We start from the raw sequence: 18446 nt of genomic DNA, 5'->3' as shown, positions 1-18446 counted from the left end.
AAAATGAAGGACGTGGGAGGGAATATTGTCTTGGACCCGGCGGGGGTGAATGGGGTGTTTATGGACTTCTATAGCTGTATGAGTCGGAACTCATAGAGGTGGTTTTTAGAGGGGTTGGAGTTCCCGAAGGTGGATGAGGAGCTGTTGGAGGCCCTGGGGGCCCCAATTGGACTGGTAGAAGCGGTGGAGGGGCTTGAAGCGATGCAATCGGGCAAGGCCCTGGGTCCGGACGGGTTATTAGAAATTCTCGGGAGTATGAAATGAATGAATGAAAATCACTTATTGTCACAAGTAGGTTTCAATGAAGTTACTGTGAAAAGCCCCTAGTCGCCACATTCCGGCGCCTGTTCGGGGAGGCTGTTACGGGAATTGAACCGTGCTGCTGGCCTGCCTTGGTCTGCTTTCAAAGCCAGCGATTTAGCCCTGTGCTAAACAGCCCCTGGTGTATTGGGACTGCTGCTAGTAAGGGACTTGAACAAGGCAAGGGAACTGGAAGTGCTCCCCCCACTCCCCCCCCCCCCCCCCCCCCCCCCGCCCGACGTTGTCACAGACTTCGATCTCTCTCATTTGAAGCATAAAAACGACCCGGAACAATGTGAGTCATACAGACCGATCTCACTGCTAAATGTAGATGCCAAACTATTGGCTAAGATCTTGGCCTTGAGAATAGAGCATTGTGTCCCGGGGTGACAGGGGAGGACCAGACGGGGTTTGTGAAGGGGAGGCATCTGGCGGCCAAGATCAGGATGTTACTCAGTGTGATCATGATACCTCCAGAAGGACGAAAGGTAGAGGTGGTGGTTGCCATGGATGCTGAGAAAGCTTTGATCGAGCAGGACTGTTTGTGGGAGGTCCTGGGGCGGTTTGGATTTGGGCAGGGTTTTGTGGACTGGGTCTGGTTGTTATACCAGGCACCATTGGCATTTATACAAACAAACCGGGTGAGTTCAGATTATTTCAGGCTGCACGGAGGGACTGCCCTGGCTATAGGACCGTTGGCGATGGCACTGAGAGCGTCAGGGGTCTTGCAGGGGATAGTGGACATTATATAAGAGACCATCTTTTTAGCCAGACAAATAAATGTGTCAAGCTGAGGGAGCAAAGGGTGTCAATGTCTTTAAGAGAGAGAGAGACCTGGGCCAAGCTTTGCAGAGTCTGCACCCTCCCTGGATTCACTTCCTTTCCCTTCAGTTGCTGCAAGTCACCAATTGAAGGTGAGAATGAGATAAGAAAGTGTTTTACTCCCAGATGTTGGAGACAGGAGGAAAGCTCTTTCTCGCTCGCGCTGATTGGCTGGAGGACCAGAGTCCTTCCGGTCCTAACTCTTTCCATTGGTCAATATCTCAGCAGGCAGGTCAGGGGGTGGGTTTTCCCTCACACATGCGCAACCGCTCCTCTCTCTTGGACATGCGCAGTCCCGGGCCGGGGGCAGATCGCCGACAGGCTTCTCGCTCTGGCCGGAGTTGTCAGCCGGTTGCCTGGAAACCTTGTCTCGGGGAGTGGGGCGGAGCTGCTGTATCCGCCCGCCGGGCCTCCGCACTCGGACCGTGAGACGTCACCGCGGATTCCTATGGGTGCACCGGAAGGTTGCTGACCAATGGGAAGAGTTGGTGAGCTGGAAGGACTCTCTTCCACCATCCAATCAGCTCCCTCGTTGTCTGAATGCGGAAGCTGGACAATGAGCAAAACTGAGGCCTCGCACAGACTGAAAACACCTCCTGTCTCCAACATCTGTGAGTAAAACACTTTCTTTTCTCCCCTTTCCATTTCTTTTCTCCCCTTTCCATTTCTTTTCTCATTCTCACCTTCAATTGGTCACTTGCAGCAACTGAAGGGAAAGGAAGTGAATCCAGGGCGGGTGCAGACTGTGAAAAGGCCCAGGCCTCTCTCATAAAGACATTGACATCCTTTGCTCCCTCAGCTTGACACATATATTTGTTCACAATTAAAGGGCTGGTTTCTCCAGGCGATTGCTGACATTTAAGAAGACAGTAGATTATTGTCGGACAGAGACATGTCTCATGTTATATGGTACAGATTAGATATATTATTTATGGTTCTCTAATAAAGTACATTTATTATTATTTTGAGCCTTGTAATATTGTACTGTCGCTACATTACATATTACCAGTCATCTCTTCCCTCAGAGGGTTATTAGTCTCTGGATTTCTCTTCCACAGGGACCAGTGGGGTGTGGGGGTCATTGAATATATTCATGTATGAGTTGGACAGATTTTTAATAAATTGTTATTTTTTAAAATCATGTTTTAAACAATGAATGCAACAGAGTAACAGAAAAAATGGTGGAAAATGGGCCCAAAGCGGAACAAGAGACATTGCCAATATAAATACAAGCAACACATTGCAGAATTAATTTGGAACAGGATATTTGAGGGACCAGAGCCTCGAGATGAAATGATGGATTAATTGATTAACCGATTAACAGGTTAAAATAGTGAATGGGGGAAGAAGGTAAGATTATATAAAAACGGAGGATAACAATTCAGTTTGTAAACCCAAAAATATTACAGACTAACAGCATAATCAAATTAAAATGAATTACACAACATCGATGACATAGAACTCCTGTAGTGCAAAAGGCCATTCACCCCTCAAGTCTGCACTGAGCCTCAGAAAGAGCATTTCACTGAAGCCCACTCCCCATCCTATCCTTGTAACCCGGTGCATTGATCATGGTCAACCCACCTAACCTCCACATCTTGGACACTAAGGGGCAATTTAGCGTGACCAGTCCACTTTAGCTGCACATCTTTGGACAGTGGGAGGAAACCGGAGCACCCGGAGGAAACACACCCAGACACAAGAAGAATATGCAAACTCCACACAGACAGCCACCCAAGGCTGGAATTGAACCTGGGTCCCTGGAGCTGAGGTAGTAGTACTAACCACTGTGCCCTACTCCCAGCCTAAGTTAAATTGAATTCACTCATAGAAGCCCAGGAGGAGCAAGTCAGTCAAATTAGAGCCTATGTATTTGAGATGGGAGTCCCATACTTTACCCAATGCATCAGACTCAGAATGAATTACAGACATTAAAAATTGCATGGAAATGCATTCCATAATCAGCCTGTGGCAGTTTTGGATCGAGGGAGACCTGACTGGTCTGCTTCTGTATTGAGCCTGATGAATGTTGGCTCCATCCTAACCCAATCCCTAAGACGAGAGCCCAATTGATGAAGCCTAATTTTCAGGAGACCATACCCTCTCTTAGCTCCTGGTGATTGGAGCTTAACAAACTTGAGGCGATATTTCTTTTTGTTCCAGGTAGAGTCATAGATGTTTACAGCATGGAAACAGGCCCTTCGGCCCAGCTTGTCCATGCCGCCCAGTTTCTGTCACTAAGCTAGTCCCACTTGTCAGCATACCACCCTGCCCTTGTTACTGTCTAACTGCTTTTTAAATGACAAAATTGTACCTGCCTCTGGCAGCCATTCCAGATACTCACCACCCTCTGTGTGAAGAAATTTCCCCTCTGGTCTCTTTTGTATCTCTCTCCTCTCACCTTAAACCTATGCCCTCTAGTTCCAGACTCCTGCCTTAGGGAAAAGATGTTGACTATATACCTATCTGTGCTCCTCATTATTTTATAGACTTCTATAAGGTCAGACCTAAGCCTCCTATGCTCCAGGGAAAAATGTTCCAGCCTCTCCTTATAACTCAGACCATCAAGTCATGGCAGCATCCTGGTAAATCTCTTCTGCACTCTTTCTAGTTTAACAATATTCTTTCTATAATAGGGTGACCAGAACTGAACACAGTATTCCCTGTGTGGTCTTACCAATGTCTTGTACAACTTCAACAAGACATCCCAACTACTGTATTCAATATTCTAACCAATAAAACCTAGCATACTGAATGCCTTCTTCACCACCCTGTCCACCTGCAACTCCACCTTCAAGGAGCTATAAACCTGTACACATAGATCTCTTTGTTCTGTAAGTCTCCCCAACTCCCTACCATTAACTGAGTAGGTCCTGCCCTGATTTGATAAATTTCCCTAACGACTCTAGTCGACAGCAGTACAGGCAGCATCTGCAGAGGGTAGGACAGTCTGGGCAACACATTCATTTTAATGAAGGCGATTCTCCCTCGCCATGAAATCGGAAGAGCCGACCACCGGGCAAGGTCCCACCTAATAGCCACCATCAGCTGTGGAAAGTTGGCCCTATATAGCTGTCTGAAAGAGGGGGACATTGACATTCCCAGGTTTTTAAATGGCATGGTGTGGGGGGGGGACATCTGAAGGGGAAGTTAGCACGAGGAGGGGGCTTACCCCTCAACCACTCCCCACCGACATGGGCTCGAACTCAGTAAAATTGATCTCGATACGAGAGAAGCCACTAAACCTATCCACTACTCCAATAAAGGCCGGGACTGAAACACTGGAGTTCGATACAAACAGCAGCACGTCATGTGCACACTCAGAGTGATCTTGTGCTGCCTCACCACACCCTCAAGTCCCGATATCAGAGGATCCGATCTAATATCCTCCGGCAAGGGCTCAATGGCCAACGCAAACAGCAAGGGGGACAGAGGGCAGTCCTGTCTAGTCCCTCTCTGAAGCTCAAAATGTGACATCCTTATACCATTGGTAAGCACTGCCGCTGCCGGTATGTGATATAACAATTTAATCCACTCATTATAATCCTCACCCAACCCGAAGCCTCGCAGCGGATACACCAGATAATTCCACTCAACTCGAGCAAAAGCTTTCTCTGCATCGAAGAAGATCAGCAGCCCATCCAATGCACATTTCTGAAAAGCCTGAATCACATTCAGCAACCTTCCAACATTGTTACTGGAAAATCTTCCCCGTATAAACCCAGTCTGGTCCTCCCACACGATTGTCGGAAGGATGTCCTCCAGCCTTATCGGCAAAATATAAGATCGCAGTTTCAAGTCAACATTCAAAAGAGAGATTGGGCGATAAGAGGTCCACTCCCCTGGGTCCTTGTCCACCTTCAGAATCAAAGAGATATTAGCCTCACGAAGAGACGGTGGCAGCATCCCAGAGTCAAAAGAGTGACAATACATATCTACCAACAGGTCCAACAACAAATCCTCAAACCCCCGATAAAACTCACACCCACAGACATCTGGTCCCGGGACTTTACCTGACTGCAGCTCCTTCATGGCCTTTGACACTCTGCCCTAGAAAGGGGAGCATTAAGAGCCTCACGCTGGCTTTCTGAGGCCTCCTGAAGCTTCAGGGAAGAGAAAAAATGTTCCACACCCACCAGCACATCACAAGACTGCTCAGACATGTATAATCCGGCAAAGAATTCCTGAAATCCAAGTTTGTCTTCATGACCCATTTCCCTCTCCCAAGCCGAACAGAGGTAACTTTTCTTTGTCAAACAGGCTAAGTATTTGCTCAGCTTATTCCCCAAACTCGTACAACTTCTGCCTCGCAAACGTCCAACTTTTTTGCTGAGACAATCGGGAGCCCAAAGCCGCTCTTGCCGTGTTAACCCAAAGCCGCTCTTGCCGTGTTAACCCAAAGCCGCTCTTGCCGTGTTAACCCAAAGCCGCTCTTGCCGTGCTAACCTCCTTCAACAATAGCTGACTCGGGCCCTCCATATGATTTATTTGCTTTCGCCAAACAAAACTCCAGATGCCGCTAGTTCTCCAGCATCCTGCACCTTTTACTAGCAGGGTAAGAAATGATCAGCCCCCCCGAGTATAAACTTTACACGTCTCCCACAAAGTGGAGGGGGAAATACCAGGGGTCAAGTTAACCGAAAGGAAGAACTCAAACTATTCCGTAAAGTGTGTAGTAAATTAAATGTCTCTTATCAGGGAGGCTCCAAACCTCCACATTCTCGACCTGGGGGTGAGCCCTCGAGCAGAAACTCCAGACAAACGGGGGAAGGTCTGCGATTACGATGCTCCCTGTGGTGCAAGTGGACACCAGGTGTGGGATCGTCCTCGGCACAAACAAATTGTTGATTCTAGCATGACATGGATGTGGGGCTGGAAAGAAGGTAAAATCTCCGCCCCTCGGGTGCAAAGTTCGCCAAACATCCACATAACCCACCTCCTCACAAGCCGAGGCCAACACCCTAGCTTGCAGCGTGGGGGGGGGGGTTCCTGGTAACCGGGAGCTTATCTACCACAGGATTTAAGTGGCAGTTGAAGTCGCCAACCACAAAAGAGTTAGTTGAAGCTAACTCTGCAAAATCCACAAAATCCTTTATAATGAACTCCGGGGAGTAATTCGGGGATCCCTAAACGTTCATTATTAAAACAACATCTCCATGCACCGAACCTCGAATGATCACATATCTACCTCCTTTGTCCTTGGTGCAGGTTTCAACCTTAAATGTGATATTTTTATTAATAAGGATCGCCACACCCCTGCTACTTGATGAAGGAGGTGAAAAGTCCTGCCCCACCCAATCCCGCCTCAATTTGAAGTGTTTGTCCCCCCCCCCCCCCCCCCACCCAAGTCCAAGGAATCCACTGAAGACCCTGGCGAAGGAGGGCGCCGGACTCGTTTTGCCACTGGCCGGACACCATTTGCACAAGGCGCTGGATCGGGCGGCGTGTAACGAGACAGAGACCGGTGCTTCCGTGATGAACGCCGTAACGGTTGTACATCCAAGGCCCGTGGGCCCGAGGATTCCCCGTCTGATGAGTCCTGTGTCTCCATCTCGGAGTCAGAGTCTGCTGCCTCCATCATCTTGGCGTCTCTATCTCCACGCAGTTCTGTAACGACCTGCGCAGGCTTTGAGTGAGGCACCAGAGGAAGATTGTGAGGGCTACTTTCCATTGTCTCTGGTCTCTGTGGCTGTGGAAATGAGCTCTGGTGGTGGGAAATCTTTGGAAGGGATAGTCTTCTGGACCGAACGTGGTCTACATGTTTGCGCTGGAGACGACCCTGGGCTTGCACCTGGTAAGATATTGGGCCCGTTTGGCGAAAGATTACGCCAGGGACCCACTGGGCACCACCAGCAAAATTCCGAATGAACACTGGGTCACCAGGTGCAAACTGCCGAATCGGCCGATGCCGAGAAAATCCCTGTCCCTGCCGTTCTTGTGTGCGGCGTACTTTTGCGCCAATGTCCAGGAAAACCATACTAAGGTGGGTGCAAAGTCTCCGGCCCATTAGGATTTCTGCGGGAGCTACCCCAGTCACCGCATGGGGGGTGGTCCTATACGAAAACAAAAAGCGAGCCAGTCTCGTGTCCATTGACTCGGAAGACTGCTTCTTTAGGCCTCGTTTGAATGTCTGCACTGCTCGCTCCGCCAACCCATTTGAAGCCGGGTGGTAAGGGGCAGTGCGGGTATGGAGTATGCCGTTCATCTTCATGAACCTCGCAAACTCCTCACTTGTGAATGGAGTGCCGTTATCCGTGACCACCTTGGGGAGGCCATGCATACTGAAATACCATCGCATCTTCTCAATTGTTGCGCAGGACGTTGTGCCCAGCATCTTGTGCACCTCTAGCCATTTAGACTGGGCGTCGATTAATAGAAGGAACATGGATCCTTGAAAAGGGCCGGCGAAATCCGCATGCAAGCGTGCCCAAGGCTGCCCTGGCCATTCCCAGTGATGTAGAGGCGCGGCCGGCGGAAGCTTCTGATGCTCCTGGCAAATGGAGCAGTTTTGGGCCACCTTCTCAATGTCGGTGTCGAGACCTGGTCACCAGACATAACTCCGGGCCAACATTTTCATTTTGGTCACACCTGGATGCCCATTGTGCAAGTAAGTCTCTTAGTATCAGCTCCTGTCTTTTTCCGGGACAATCACACGCGTCCCCCACAAGAGGATGCCGTCTTCCACGCTGAATTCTGACAGCTTGGACGAAAATGCCCGCAACTCGCCTGGGAGCTGTATATGCTGCCGACAATACAGGACTATGTGCCAAACCTTTGACAGGACTGGCTCTGTCTGGGCCCACTCGCAGATCTGTGATGCCGTGACAGGCAAGGTGTCCATAAAATTTAGGGTTGCAACCACCTCACCGGTCGTGGGGGTCGACATGGGGCCGGTCGATAAAGGCAATTGGCTCAGTGCGGCGGCATTCTTTATCTGCGTTCCTGGTTTGTGCTCCAGAGAATACTCGTATGCAGTGAGCAACAAAGCCCAGCGCTGGATCCGTGCGGAAGCAATGGGCGGTATTGGCTTATCCTCTCTGAAAAGTCCCAGCAGAGGCTTATGATCAGTCACGATAGTGAAGTGGCGGCCATGCACATACTGGTGGAAACATTTCACCATAAAGACCACTGCAAGGCCCTCCTTCTTGATCTGCGCGTACTTTTTTTCCGCTGCAGTCAATGTGCGGGAGGCGAAAGCTATCGGCCGCTCGGCCCTGTTCTCCATCTTGTGGGGCAGGACGGCCCCAATACCATACGGGGATGCATCACATGTGACGAGCAAAGGCTTTCCAGGATCATAGTGGGGAAGTAACCCAGACGACGACAATTGTTGCTTTACCCGCCGGAAAGCGGTTTCTTGCGGCTGACCCCAGACCCAGGTGTGATTTTCCTTTAGCAGACGGTGCAACGGGGCCAGCGTAGTTGCCAGATTGGGGAGGAACTTCCCGTAATAGTTTACGAGGCCGAGAAAACAACGAAGATGCAAAGTGTCAGTCGGGGCGGGGGCCTGTTGAATAGTGCGCACCTCTGCAACGGGGTGCAAACCTTCGCGGTCCACCCGATAACCCAGGTTGACTACTTCCTTCGCCTGAAAGACGCACTTTGTGCAACGTAAACGGACTCCAGCCTCCGAAAAACATCTTGAGGACAGCCTCCAGATTTTTCAAATGTTTCTGCTCCCACGTCCCTGTAATCAAAACGTTGTTTAAGTAGACAGCGACACGCGGTAAACCTCTCAAAATGCACTCCATAACGCGTTGAAAAATAGCGCAGGCAGAGGATACTCCAAAGGGCAAATGTGTATATTCATACAGGCCCCGGTGTGTGTTAATTGTTACATATGGTCGGGAGGCAGGGTCCAGCTCCAACTGTAGATAGGCGTGACTCATATCTAATTTTGTGAATGAGAGTCCGCCTGCAAGCTTCGCGTCGAGATCCTCTATGCGAGGCATTGGATATTGGTCGAGTCGGGAAGCCGTATTCACTAAGTTTATAGTCGCCGCACAAGCGAACTGTGGCATCTGGCTTCATTACAGGTACAATTGGTGCTGCCCAATCAGCGAAACGGATGGGCCTGATAATACCCAAAGTCTCCAAACGAGTGAGCTCCCCTTCTACCTTCTCGAGCAAGGTGTAAAGCACCGGGCGGGCCCGGAAATAGTGCAGCGTGGCTCCTGGCTCGACTTGGATATGGGCTATGGCCCTTTTTATTTTCCCCAACCCGGGCTGGAATACATCTGGGTATCGTCCTAGCACCTCAGTCAACCCTCCAGAAACTGTTTGGAGGATGTGCTGCCACTGCAAGAGCAAATGGCGCAACCAGTCCTGACCAACAGGCTGGGCCCATGGCCGTGCACCACGATAAGTGGGAGACGCCCCTCCTGGCGTCCATAAACAACAGGGGTCATCGTAGTTCCTGCGCTGTCCAATGGTTCCCCCGTGTAGGTGGCCAACCTGGCCTGTGTGTCAGTTAATGTAAGGGTCTGTATACCCTGCTTCATGCGGTCGAATGTCCTCTGGGCGATCACTGAGACCGCTGTGCCAGTTTCCAACTCCATCTCAAGTGGGTGACCATTCACCCTTACTGTCACCTTAAAGGGGCCACATGGGGAGCTGCCACACAATGCAGCTGCAGGCAGTCGTCCTCCGTCTCCACATCCTCAGGAGTAGTCGCCGCAGGTTCATCCACATAGAAGGTACGGCCCCTGGGCTGGTCCCAGTTTCGGTCAGAGAGACGGCGCCTCTGGCGCCCCCAGGACCGGCGTCCGATGTCTGACATGGACATGGCTCCTCATCCATTGGTTCTGGAGAAGGCTCCCTTCGGGGAGGAATGTCCAACAGCCACTGGCATCGATCCGGACGTCGCCTCGCCCAAGGTACCGCAGGAGTTCTGGGGGACGTTTTTGGACGGAAGGGGTTGCACCCCAAGACATGCACCTCCATTCCCTGTAGTTCTTGCACTCCTCATTCTGCGCTCTCTCGGGACAATGCTATTTGAATGGCCTGTTGAAAAGTCAATGTTAGCTCAGCTATCAACTTTCTCTGGGTGGCCGCATTGTTAATACCGCAAGCCAAACGGTCTCGTAACATTTCTGACAAGGTCTCACCATAGTCACAGTGCTCCGCAATCCTGCGTAGCCTTGGATAGAATGTCGGCAAGGGATTTTCCTGGGGTCCTCTCAGCGGTATTAAACCGATAACGTTGGACTATCGTGGACGGGGTTGGGTTAAAATGTTGCCCCACGGCAACCGTTCCTAGACTATCTCGCGGAGAGTTAGAGGAAGGTTGGTCAGCAGCAGCAGCAACCTTTTTGGGGGGGGGGAACGTCCTGGGAGGGGGCGTGAGAGGGGGGACTGCCTGGGAGGGTGGATGAGCAAGAGATAACATGAAGGGTTGGGGAAACTGGCACATACAGGTGAGGGCCAGTGTACAAAGCTGTGTAAATATATCATTTTGCCATGTATACATCTTGCTCTGTGCGATTTCTCGTTTTTTTTTTTGTTACGGGGGAGGGGGGGTGGTGGTTATTGGTTGTAAGGGAGAAAAGTTGTGTTAAAAAACTTTAATAAATATATTTTAAAAAAATAATGTTGCCCACTAAGTTCACAAGTTCATCAAGCGTTTTGGTGCCCGGCGCAGGTGGGTACGTAAGTCTCCTAATCACCCCAAACGTATGCGGGCCGCAGGCGGTGAGCAATATGACCACCTGGCGCTCGTTTTCGGTGATATTGGAAGCCCGGAAATAGTAATGCATCCGTTGTGCATACTGGTTCCAGCTTACCAGCGCAGCATCAAAAACATCCAAACGTCCATACATGGTGTAATAGAAAATAACTTCCAACCTGTATCCAACAAAAATCCAGGGAGGTGGCTTCAGCAGTGTAGACAGCTATTCACTTTAACCCTCATTGCCAGTTTTGCGAGGGCCACGAAGAATCCAGCACAAGTTTTAAGGATACAAAGAAATAACATTTATTTACAATAATATATATATACACAACAGCAGCAACTTCGCTTGCTGCTCACTCCTTCCTGGCTGGTTCCAAACTGGCCAGCTTTATTTATACAGGGAGTCTGCTAATGATTTCTCCGGCCCCCTCATTGGGGAAGCTCATACTCCCACAGGATTATGGGATTGTCATTAGTCCCCAGCCAATGGTAAACAGGCAGGTTGTAACAAAAGCTATGTCAATTTTCTCCTTAAGAAAGGAGAGGAGCTTTTTCCTTCTGATAGGGTGATGGATGCCCCGTACATTCCCTGAGAAAATTTGCAGATTAACTGCTACCATTAGCTAGACGACAGAGAGAACAGGAACAGATTTTCACACCACAATCGGGCGTGCCCTATTACCCCCTCCTCCAACTCACTTTCCACCACAGGCACCAAAGTTTCCCCAAACTACTCCTTTCACAGATAAAAGCCCCGTCTGTACCAGAGTAGGATAAAGTTAGCAACACATAAACCCTCCCAAAATAACAAAAATACAAAAGAATCACCACCACAATAGATCCAAGGGGACATTCCTCAATAAGACTGAGGACCCGAAGGATTAACCCCACGGCCAGACTGTCGTTACCCTCAGGATACCTTCTCCAAAATGAGAAGAAAAGAAGGGCCAACAAGGGATTGGGGATCGAATGTCCCTCCCGCATTTTAGACCCAGCCGTGAAGACCTGCATCCATCAACACCCACCCTTCGGCAATGGCGCCACTTGGTTCTGCCATGATTAATGCTCGGATCTTCACAGAGCACATATGACAGGGGCGAGGCTGAGCAGGTTCTTTGGGGTGGAGGACAGTTGTGGGAGGTGCTCGGGGGGGCCCAGCAATCACGTCCATATGTTCTGGGCGTGCCCGGTGCTGGATGGGTTCTGGAGGGGCATTGCGAGGACTGTTCTAAGGTGGTGAACACCCGGGTTAAGCCGAACTGGGGGTTAGCACTATTTGGGGTATCGGACGAGCCGGGAGTGCAGGAGGCGAAAGAGGCTGGTATTCTAGCCTTTGCGTCCCTGGTAGCCCGGCGGAGATTCTGCTGCAGTGGAAGGATGCGAGCCCCCCAAGCGTGGAAGCCTGGGTCAGCAACATGGCAGGATTCATTAAATTGGAGAGGGTACAATTTGCCTTGAGAGGGTCGGTGCAGGGGTTCTTCAGGAGGTGGCAACCGTTCCTAGACTTTCTAGGAGGTGGTCAGCAGCAGCAGCAACCCGGGAGGGGAGGGGGGGGGGGTGTACTTTGTGTTTACTACTGTGTTTATTATTGCTTAATGGGGGGTTTGTATCTTGGGGGAATTCGCGATGTAGTTGTAAGATGTTTACTTATGTGTTCTTTGTTTTTCTTTTCTCTGTAAGGGGAAGGAAGTGACCCATGTTGAAAATATGTTAAAAATTTGAATAAAAATATATTTTTATAAAAAATGATTACCGCTCGGATAATAGAAGAAAGATGATGGATAATCAGCACACGGCACATCTACCATAACTGAGATAAGATAATCCGAGTCCCTGGAACACTCGAGGAGAAGAAGGCGACATTCTGCTCACAGAATAACAACTCCCTTCAACAGGATAAAAGATAACAAATTCAGACAACAACACCATGATAGGGAAAGAGTCCGGAATAGAGCCCGAGTTAGTCTGAGCTGCAAATCATCGCTCCAATCCTTGCCCTTCAGGGATTTAGCGAAGACCAAGACAGTAGTCGGATTATCGAAAGACTTGATCTCGTAATGTGCCACGGTCAACACCCTTCTTGATGTGGAGATGCCGGCGTTGGACCTATAAAGCAAAATAATTCACTCCCGCAGCCTTGAGTTCCCTTCAGATTTCATTGAAGCCTCGATGCTTCGTTTGTGTGGCTGCCAAAAAATCCTCACTTCCTCATGGAGTCAGGTCCCACCTCGCCTTACCCGTCTCCAGGACCCTCTGGTGATCTTTCAAGTTGTGGAAGTGAATGATTACAGGCCTGGGATGAAAACTATCCCTCAGACTCAAAGACAGGATCCGATGCCCTTTCTAATTTGAAACACCCAGGCTTCACATCCAGCTTGAGAAAATGTGGCAGCCGGTCCTCGAAGAACCCAATGGGAGCCTTACCCTCCTCACCTTCTGGCAGGCCGACGACTCGGATATTCTTTCTCTGACCCTCGGTTCTCCAAGTTCTCCAGGAGTCCACCACATCACTCAGCCGGTTTTCCAAGGATTTAATTCTTGCCTCCCCGAGGAGGCATCTTGCTCAACATTCAGGATTCCCTCCTCAGGATCGTCGATCCTTTCCTTGGTGTTTTACAGCTCGGCGCCCTGAGCTCACAGATATTAAGCCAGCACACTCAGCCTCTGGTCAATAACACTGAGAATGTTGCTGACATAGATCGGCCAATGATCCTACAGAATAAATGAGCATGCTTGATGGGCCGAATGGCTGACTGCAGCTCCTATTTGTTATGATCTCTGTGACCAGGACAGGAAGCAGTGAGCATGGACCTGTCAATCAGCCTGAATCAGCACCTTCAGGAGAATTGGGAGGGTGAATATTAGAAGAAGAAGAAAAGAAGAAAATTGTTTTATTGTCACAAGTAGGCTTCAATGAAGTTACTGTGAAAAACTCCTAGTCACCACATTCCAGCGCCTGTTCAGGGAGGCTGTTACGGGAATTGAACCGTTCTGCTGGCCTGCCTTGGTCTGCTTTCAAAGCCAGCGATTTAGCCCTGTGGTAAATAGCCCCTGCAATAGATACAGCAGAGTGAGAATGGAGGGAGAGTGTGTGGGATGGAGATTTACAGCTTTTGGGGAATGAGAGAGGGAAGAATGTTCTCTAGGAACTAGAATTGTCTGTTCTGAATTTCTATCCTGTACTGACAGTGATGAATTTTTGACATTGTTTTTACAGGATATTAGAAGAGGAGGAATTACAGACAGAAATCTCAAAAGTCACGTCTCAATCTGGCTGAGTCTCTCAATTCCTTGGAGCTGAATATCACCGGACTTTGAATCTGGAAGGAGAAATGTTTGTCTGTTCTGTCGGCTTCAAAAGATTTTAACCATCATTGTGACTGGAAAAGCACCGAGAGACACACACCCGAGTGAGAGTGTTCCAGAGCACTGACTGTGGAAAGAGCTTTAACCAGTTACGCAGCCTGAAAAAAACATCACACCATCCACAGTGGGAGAGACTGTACACGTGTTCTTTGTGTGGACGAGGCTTCAACTTATTGTCAAACCTGGAGAGACTAAAGGAGACCCAAAACATGGAGAAACGGTGGAAATGTGGGGACTGTGGGAAGGGATTCAGATTCCCATCTCAGCTGGAAGCTCATCGACGCATTCACACTGGGGAGAGGCCGTTCACTTGCTCTCAGTGTGAGAAGGGATTCACTGATTCATCGAACCTGCGGACGCATCAGCAGGTTCACACTGGGCAGAGGCCGCTCACCTCTCAGTGTGAGAAGGGATTCACTATTTCTTTGAGCCTGCGGACACACCAGCTAGTTCACACTGGGGAGAGGCCGCTCACTTGCTCTCAGTGTGTGAAAGGATTCATTACTTTAAAGAGCCTGCAGAAACATCAGCGACTTCACACTGGGGAGAGGCCATTCACCTGCTCTCAGTGTGAGAAGGGATTCACTACTTCATCGAACCTGCAGATACATCAGCGAGTTCACACTGGGGAAAAGCCGTTCACATGCTCTCAGTGTGAGAAGGGATTCGCTACTTCATCGAACCTGCGGAAACACCAGCGAATTCACACGGGGGAGAGGCCGTTCACCTGCTCTCAGTGTGAGAAGGGATTCACTACTTCATCGAACCTGCAGATACACCAGCGCGTTCACACTGGGGAGAGGCCGTTCACCTGCTCTCAGTGTGGGAAGGGATTCGCTCAGTTATCCAACCTGCGGAGACACCAGCGAGTTCACACTGGGGAGAAGGCGTTAACCTGCTCTTAGTTTAAGAAGGGATTCAGATATCCATACGCCCTGCAGGAACACCAGCGAGTTCACACCTAGAAGAAGCCATTCACCTGCTCTGAGCAGGGGAGACATTCAATGATCCGTCCCAACTACGGAGACACTAGTGAGTTAATTCTGGGGAGAGACCATTCATCTGCTCTCAATGTGGGGTGGGGGGGGGGGGGGGGGGGGAGGGGGGTTGTGATTCATCACATCTGTTGTGGCTCCAACAAGTTCACAATAAATTACAGATGTTGGCTCCGTTGTTATTGTTTCTGTTCTCACTGACATCCAGGACTGCATTTTGTTCATTCTGACATCTGGTGAATGGTGATGATTGGAGGGTTTCTTTCTGCTGGACTGGCCGGTCTAACACCTCTGCCTCCGGTGGGCTGACCATTTTTGAGCCTCGTTGCGATTACCTGGTTCCAAGTTTGACGAGGAGCACAGAATGAAAAGGTGTTTGCACGTTGGAAGATATTTAGTTCCTAAAGCAGCCATGTTGCCATGAAGATGGGCTATGGTGGTTACATGGTTCTTTTGCCTAATTTATCTGGGTGTTTCTCGCAGAAGGAAACTGTCATGGTATGAGGGGCAAGTTGTGGTAGATTGGGAAATTACAATAAACATCACTGAAAGTGGCAACGCAGGTGGATAAGGTCGCTAAGAAGGCAGACGGCATGCTTGTCTTCATTGGTCGGGCATTGAGTATAAAAATTGTCAAGTCATGCTGCAGCTGTACAGAACCTTAGTTAGGCCACACGTGGAATATTGCCTACAATTCTGGTCACCACATTACCAAAAGGATATGTCACCCAAGTCACATCCAAGGCTGGAATCGAACCTGTGTCTCTGGAATTGTGAGCAGCTGTACCACTGTGCAGCCGAACTGTATTGCTTGATTAGAGGTGGGTGTGCAGGAAAAACTTTATTTAGGAGCGAGTTGTCAGGACTTCTAACTTCCTGCCTGTGAGGTTGGTGGAAGCTGCGATGATTATTGATTTCAAAATGAAATAGCTTGGGAGCATGAAGGAACTAAACTTACAGGGGAACATGGATATAGAGGTACAATTGTACTGACTGGTTTGCTCAGCAGATTCGGTATGGTTTCAAATTAATGAATGGACTCCTTCTGTGCTATAATCACTCTATGACTGGAAAAATAAAACATAGATACACAACTACATCACAAAACTAGAAATAATAACGAATATATTTTATTACAGAACCATCAATGATAGATCTAATCTGTACCATATAACAACAGTAGAAATTTCTCTCTCTGATATTAATTTACTGCCCCCTCAAATGTCAGCCATCTCCTGGGGAAACCAGCCCTTTAATTGTGAACATTAGGAAAGAGTCAGCACCTTCAGGGGAGGAGAACTGGGCGTGGGAGGGTGGGGATAGGGTAGATGGGATAAGGGTGAGGGTGGGGAACTGGGAGAGTATCTGCGTTTCTGTTGTTTTGGAAATAAACCTGTTCAAAGTACGACTCAGCTTTCGATTGATTCTTCCTCTGCAGACACTATTTTGAATGATGTGGAGATGCCGGCGTTGGACTGGGGTTGGCACAGTAGGAAGTCTTACAACACCAGGTTAAAGTCCAACAGGTTTGTTTCGAATCACTAGCTTTTGGAGCACACCTCCTTCATCAGGCGAGTCACCTGATGAAATGATTGGAAACAAACGTGTTGGACTTTAACCTGCTATTGTAAGACTTCTTACTATTTTGAATAACATGGTAGCAGAGGATCAACACTAAACTTTGGTGCTGTGTTGGTGTGTAAGAAGTTTCATTCTCTCTCTCTGAGAAGAAGCACATTGCTGCTGACATTTTAGTGACAGAATGGCAGAAGGACAGGTTTTAATTATCCATGAATTTTCTCGGAGGGAGAACAATATCAGGAATGGAACCGTGAAGCTGAGATGTGGACACGGGTCACTTCCTTCCCCTGAAAGAGGCTGGATAGGGCTTTGGCTTCATCATTAACAGCAAAATACAAGGTTATAAGGAAAGTATTTTCGGAATTCGTTGAGGATGATTTGGATACTGAAAACTGATTGGATATTCCATTACCGTTTTGGATAAGTCGTATAAAAAAGATGAGTTGTTGGAAGCATAAGAAGCATTGTTAACCTTTGATAGATTTCAGGAACTAGGTGGTCATCCATGGAGAAATATATTACGGACTTTGATAAGTCATGTAAGAGATGAAGGGGTTTCATCTTGAAATCCCAGGGTCTGTTTTCTCAGTTAAGTTGCTCGATTGTGGAGGCATTTTTCATGCCGATTGCATTTTGTTGTTGATGTGAATTTCAATTCCATGGGAGAGACTCTCTCCTGGTCATGCTGCTCTGTAAAAGCACGTGTTGTGGAAATGACTCATTTCCAAGTCATTTTGTGTTAAATACAGAAAACTCACAACAAAGCAAAGGATCAGGGGAGAATGGATGAACAGATGAAGGAGAAGAGAAGGACAAGAGTGGTGAGAATGTGGAGCTCGCTGCCACACAGAGTGGTTGGTGCTGTTCCCATGAGTTTGCTGCCCTTGTCCTTCATGACAGTCAAGGTTATGGGTTTAGAAGGTGATGTCGAAGGAGCCCTGGTGAGCTCATAAATCATTGAATTTACAGTGCAGAAGGAAGCCATTCAGCCCATCGAGTCTGCACTGGCTTTGGAAAGAACACCTCACTTAAGCCCACGCTTCCACCCTGTCCCCGTAAACCCACCTAACCTTTTTGGACACTAAGGGCAATTTACTTTGGCCAATCCACCTAACCTGCACATCTTTGGACTCTGGGAGGAAACCAGAGCACGCAGAGGAAATCCACGCACACACGGGGAGGATGTGCAGACTCCGCACAAACAATGACCCAAGCCTGGAATCGAACCTGGGACCCTGGAGCTGTGAAGCAACTGTGCTAACCACTGTGCTACCGTGCTGCCCTTATTACTGTGCTAACGTCCTGCCCCTATTATTGTGCTAATGCCCTGCCCTATCACTGTGGTACCGTGAAATATCTTGTAGATGGTACACACACTGCTACCATTGTGCTCTGGAGGTCAAGGGAGTCACTGTTTCGGGTGGTGGACGGGGTACTCAACAAGCTGGTGCTTTGTCCTGTATAAAACATGTGGAGATGCCGGCGTTGGACTGGGGTGGGCATAGTAAGAAGTCTCACAACACCAAGATAAAGTCCAACAGCTTTATTTAAAATCACAAGCTTTCTGAGCACTGCTCACTTCACCTGATGAAGGAGCAGTGCGCCGAAAACTTTTGATTTCCAATAAACCTGTTGGACTTTAACCTGGTGTTGTGAGACTTCTTACTGTATAAAACAAACTCCATAATTTAAATAAGACTGATAAATAATAA

General features: G+C 48.8%; 1 protein-coding gene across 4 annotated transcripts in view; it reads left to right on the top strand.

The window, feature by feature from the left end:
- Nucleotides 1-1378: 1378 nt before the first annotated feature.
- LOC140420636 (uncharacterized) overlaps nt 1379-18446 on the top strand; it is a 39637-nt gene continuing 22569 nt past the window's right edge. The window contains exons 1-2 of one of the 4 annotated variants that reach the window (XM_072504640.1): nt 1393-1733; nt 14010-15237. In XM_072504640.1, the coding sequence (XP_072360741.1) occupies nt 14368-15063 (696 nt within the window). In that variant the 5' untranslated portion in view covers nt 1393-1733; nt 14010-14367 and the 3' untranslated portion in view covers nt 15064-15237. Of the gene's footprint in view, nt 1734-1939; nt 2032-14009; nt 15238-18446 lie in introns of those variants that run through there. The other 3 variants (XM_072504641.1, XR_011946485.1, XR_011946484.1) reach the window with 3 other exon arrangements.

The sequence above is a fragment of the Scyliorhinus torazame genome, chromosome 5 (assembly GCF_047496885.1).
Source record: "Scyliorhinus torazame isolate Kashiwa2021f chromosome 5, sScyTor2.1, whole genome shotgun sequence".
NCBI classification, from domain to species: Eukaryota; Metazoa; Chordata; class Chondrichthyes; order Carcharhiniformes; family Scyliorhinidae; genus Scyliorhinus; species Scyliorhinus torazame.
Note: the sequence above shows the minus strand (reverse complement) of the source record. Positions and strands in the feature narration are given on the sequence as shown.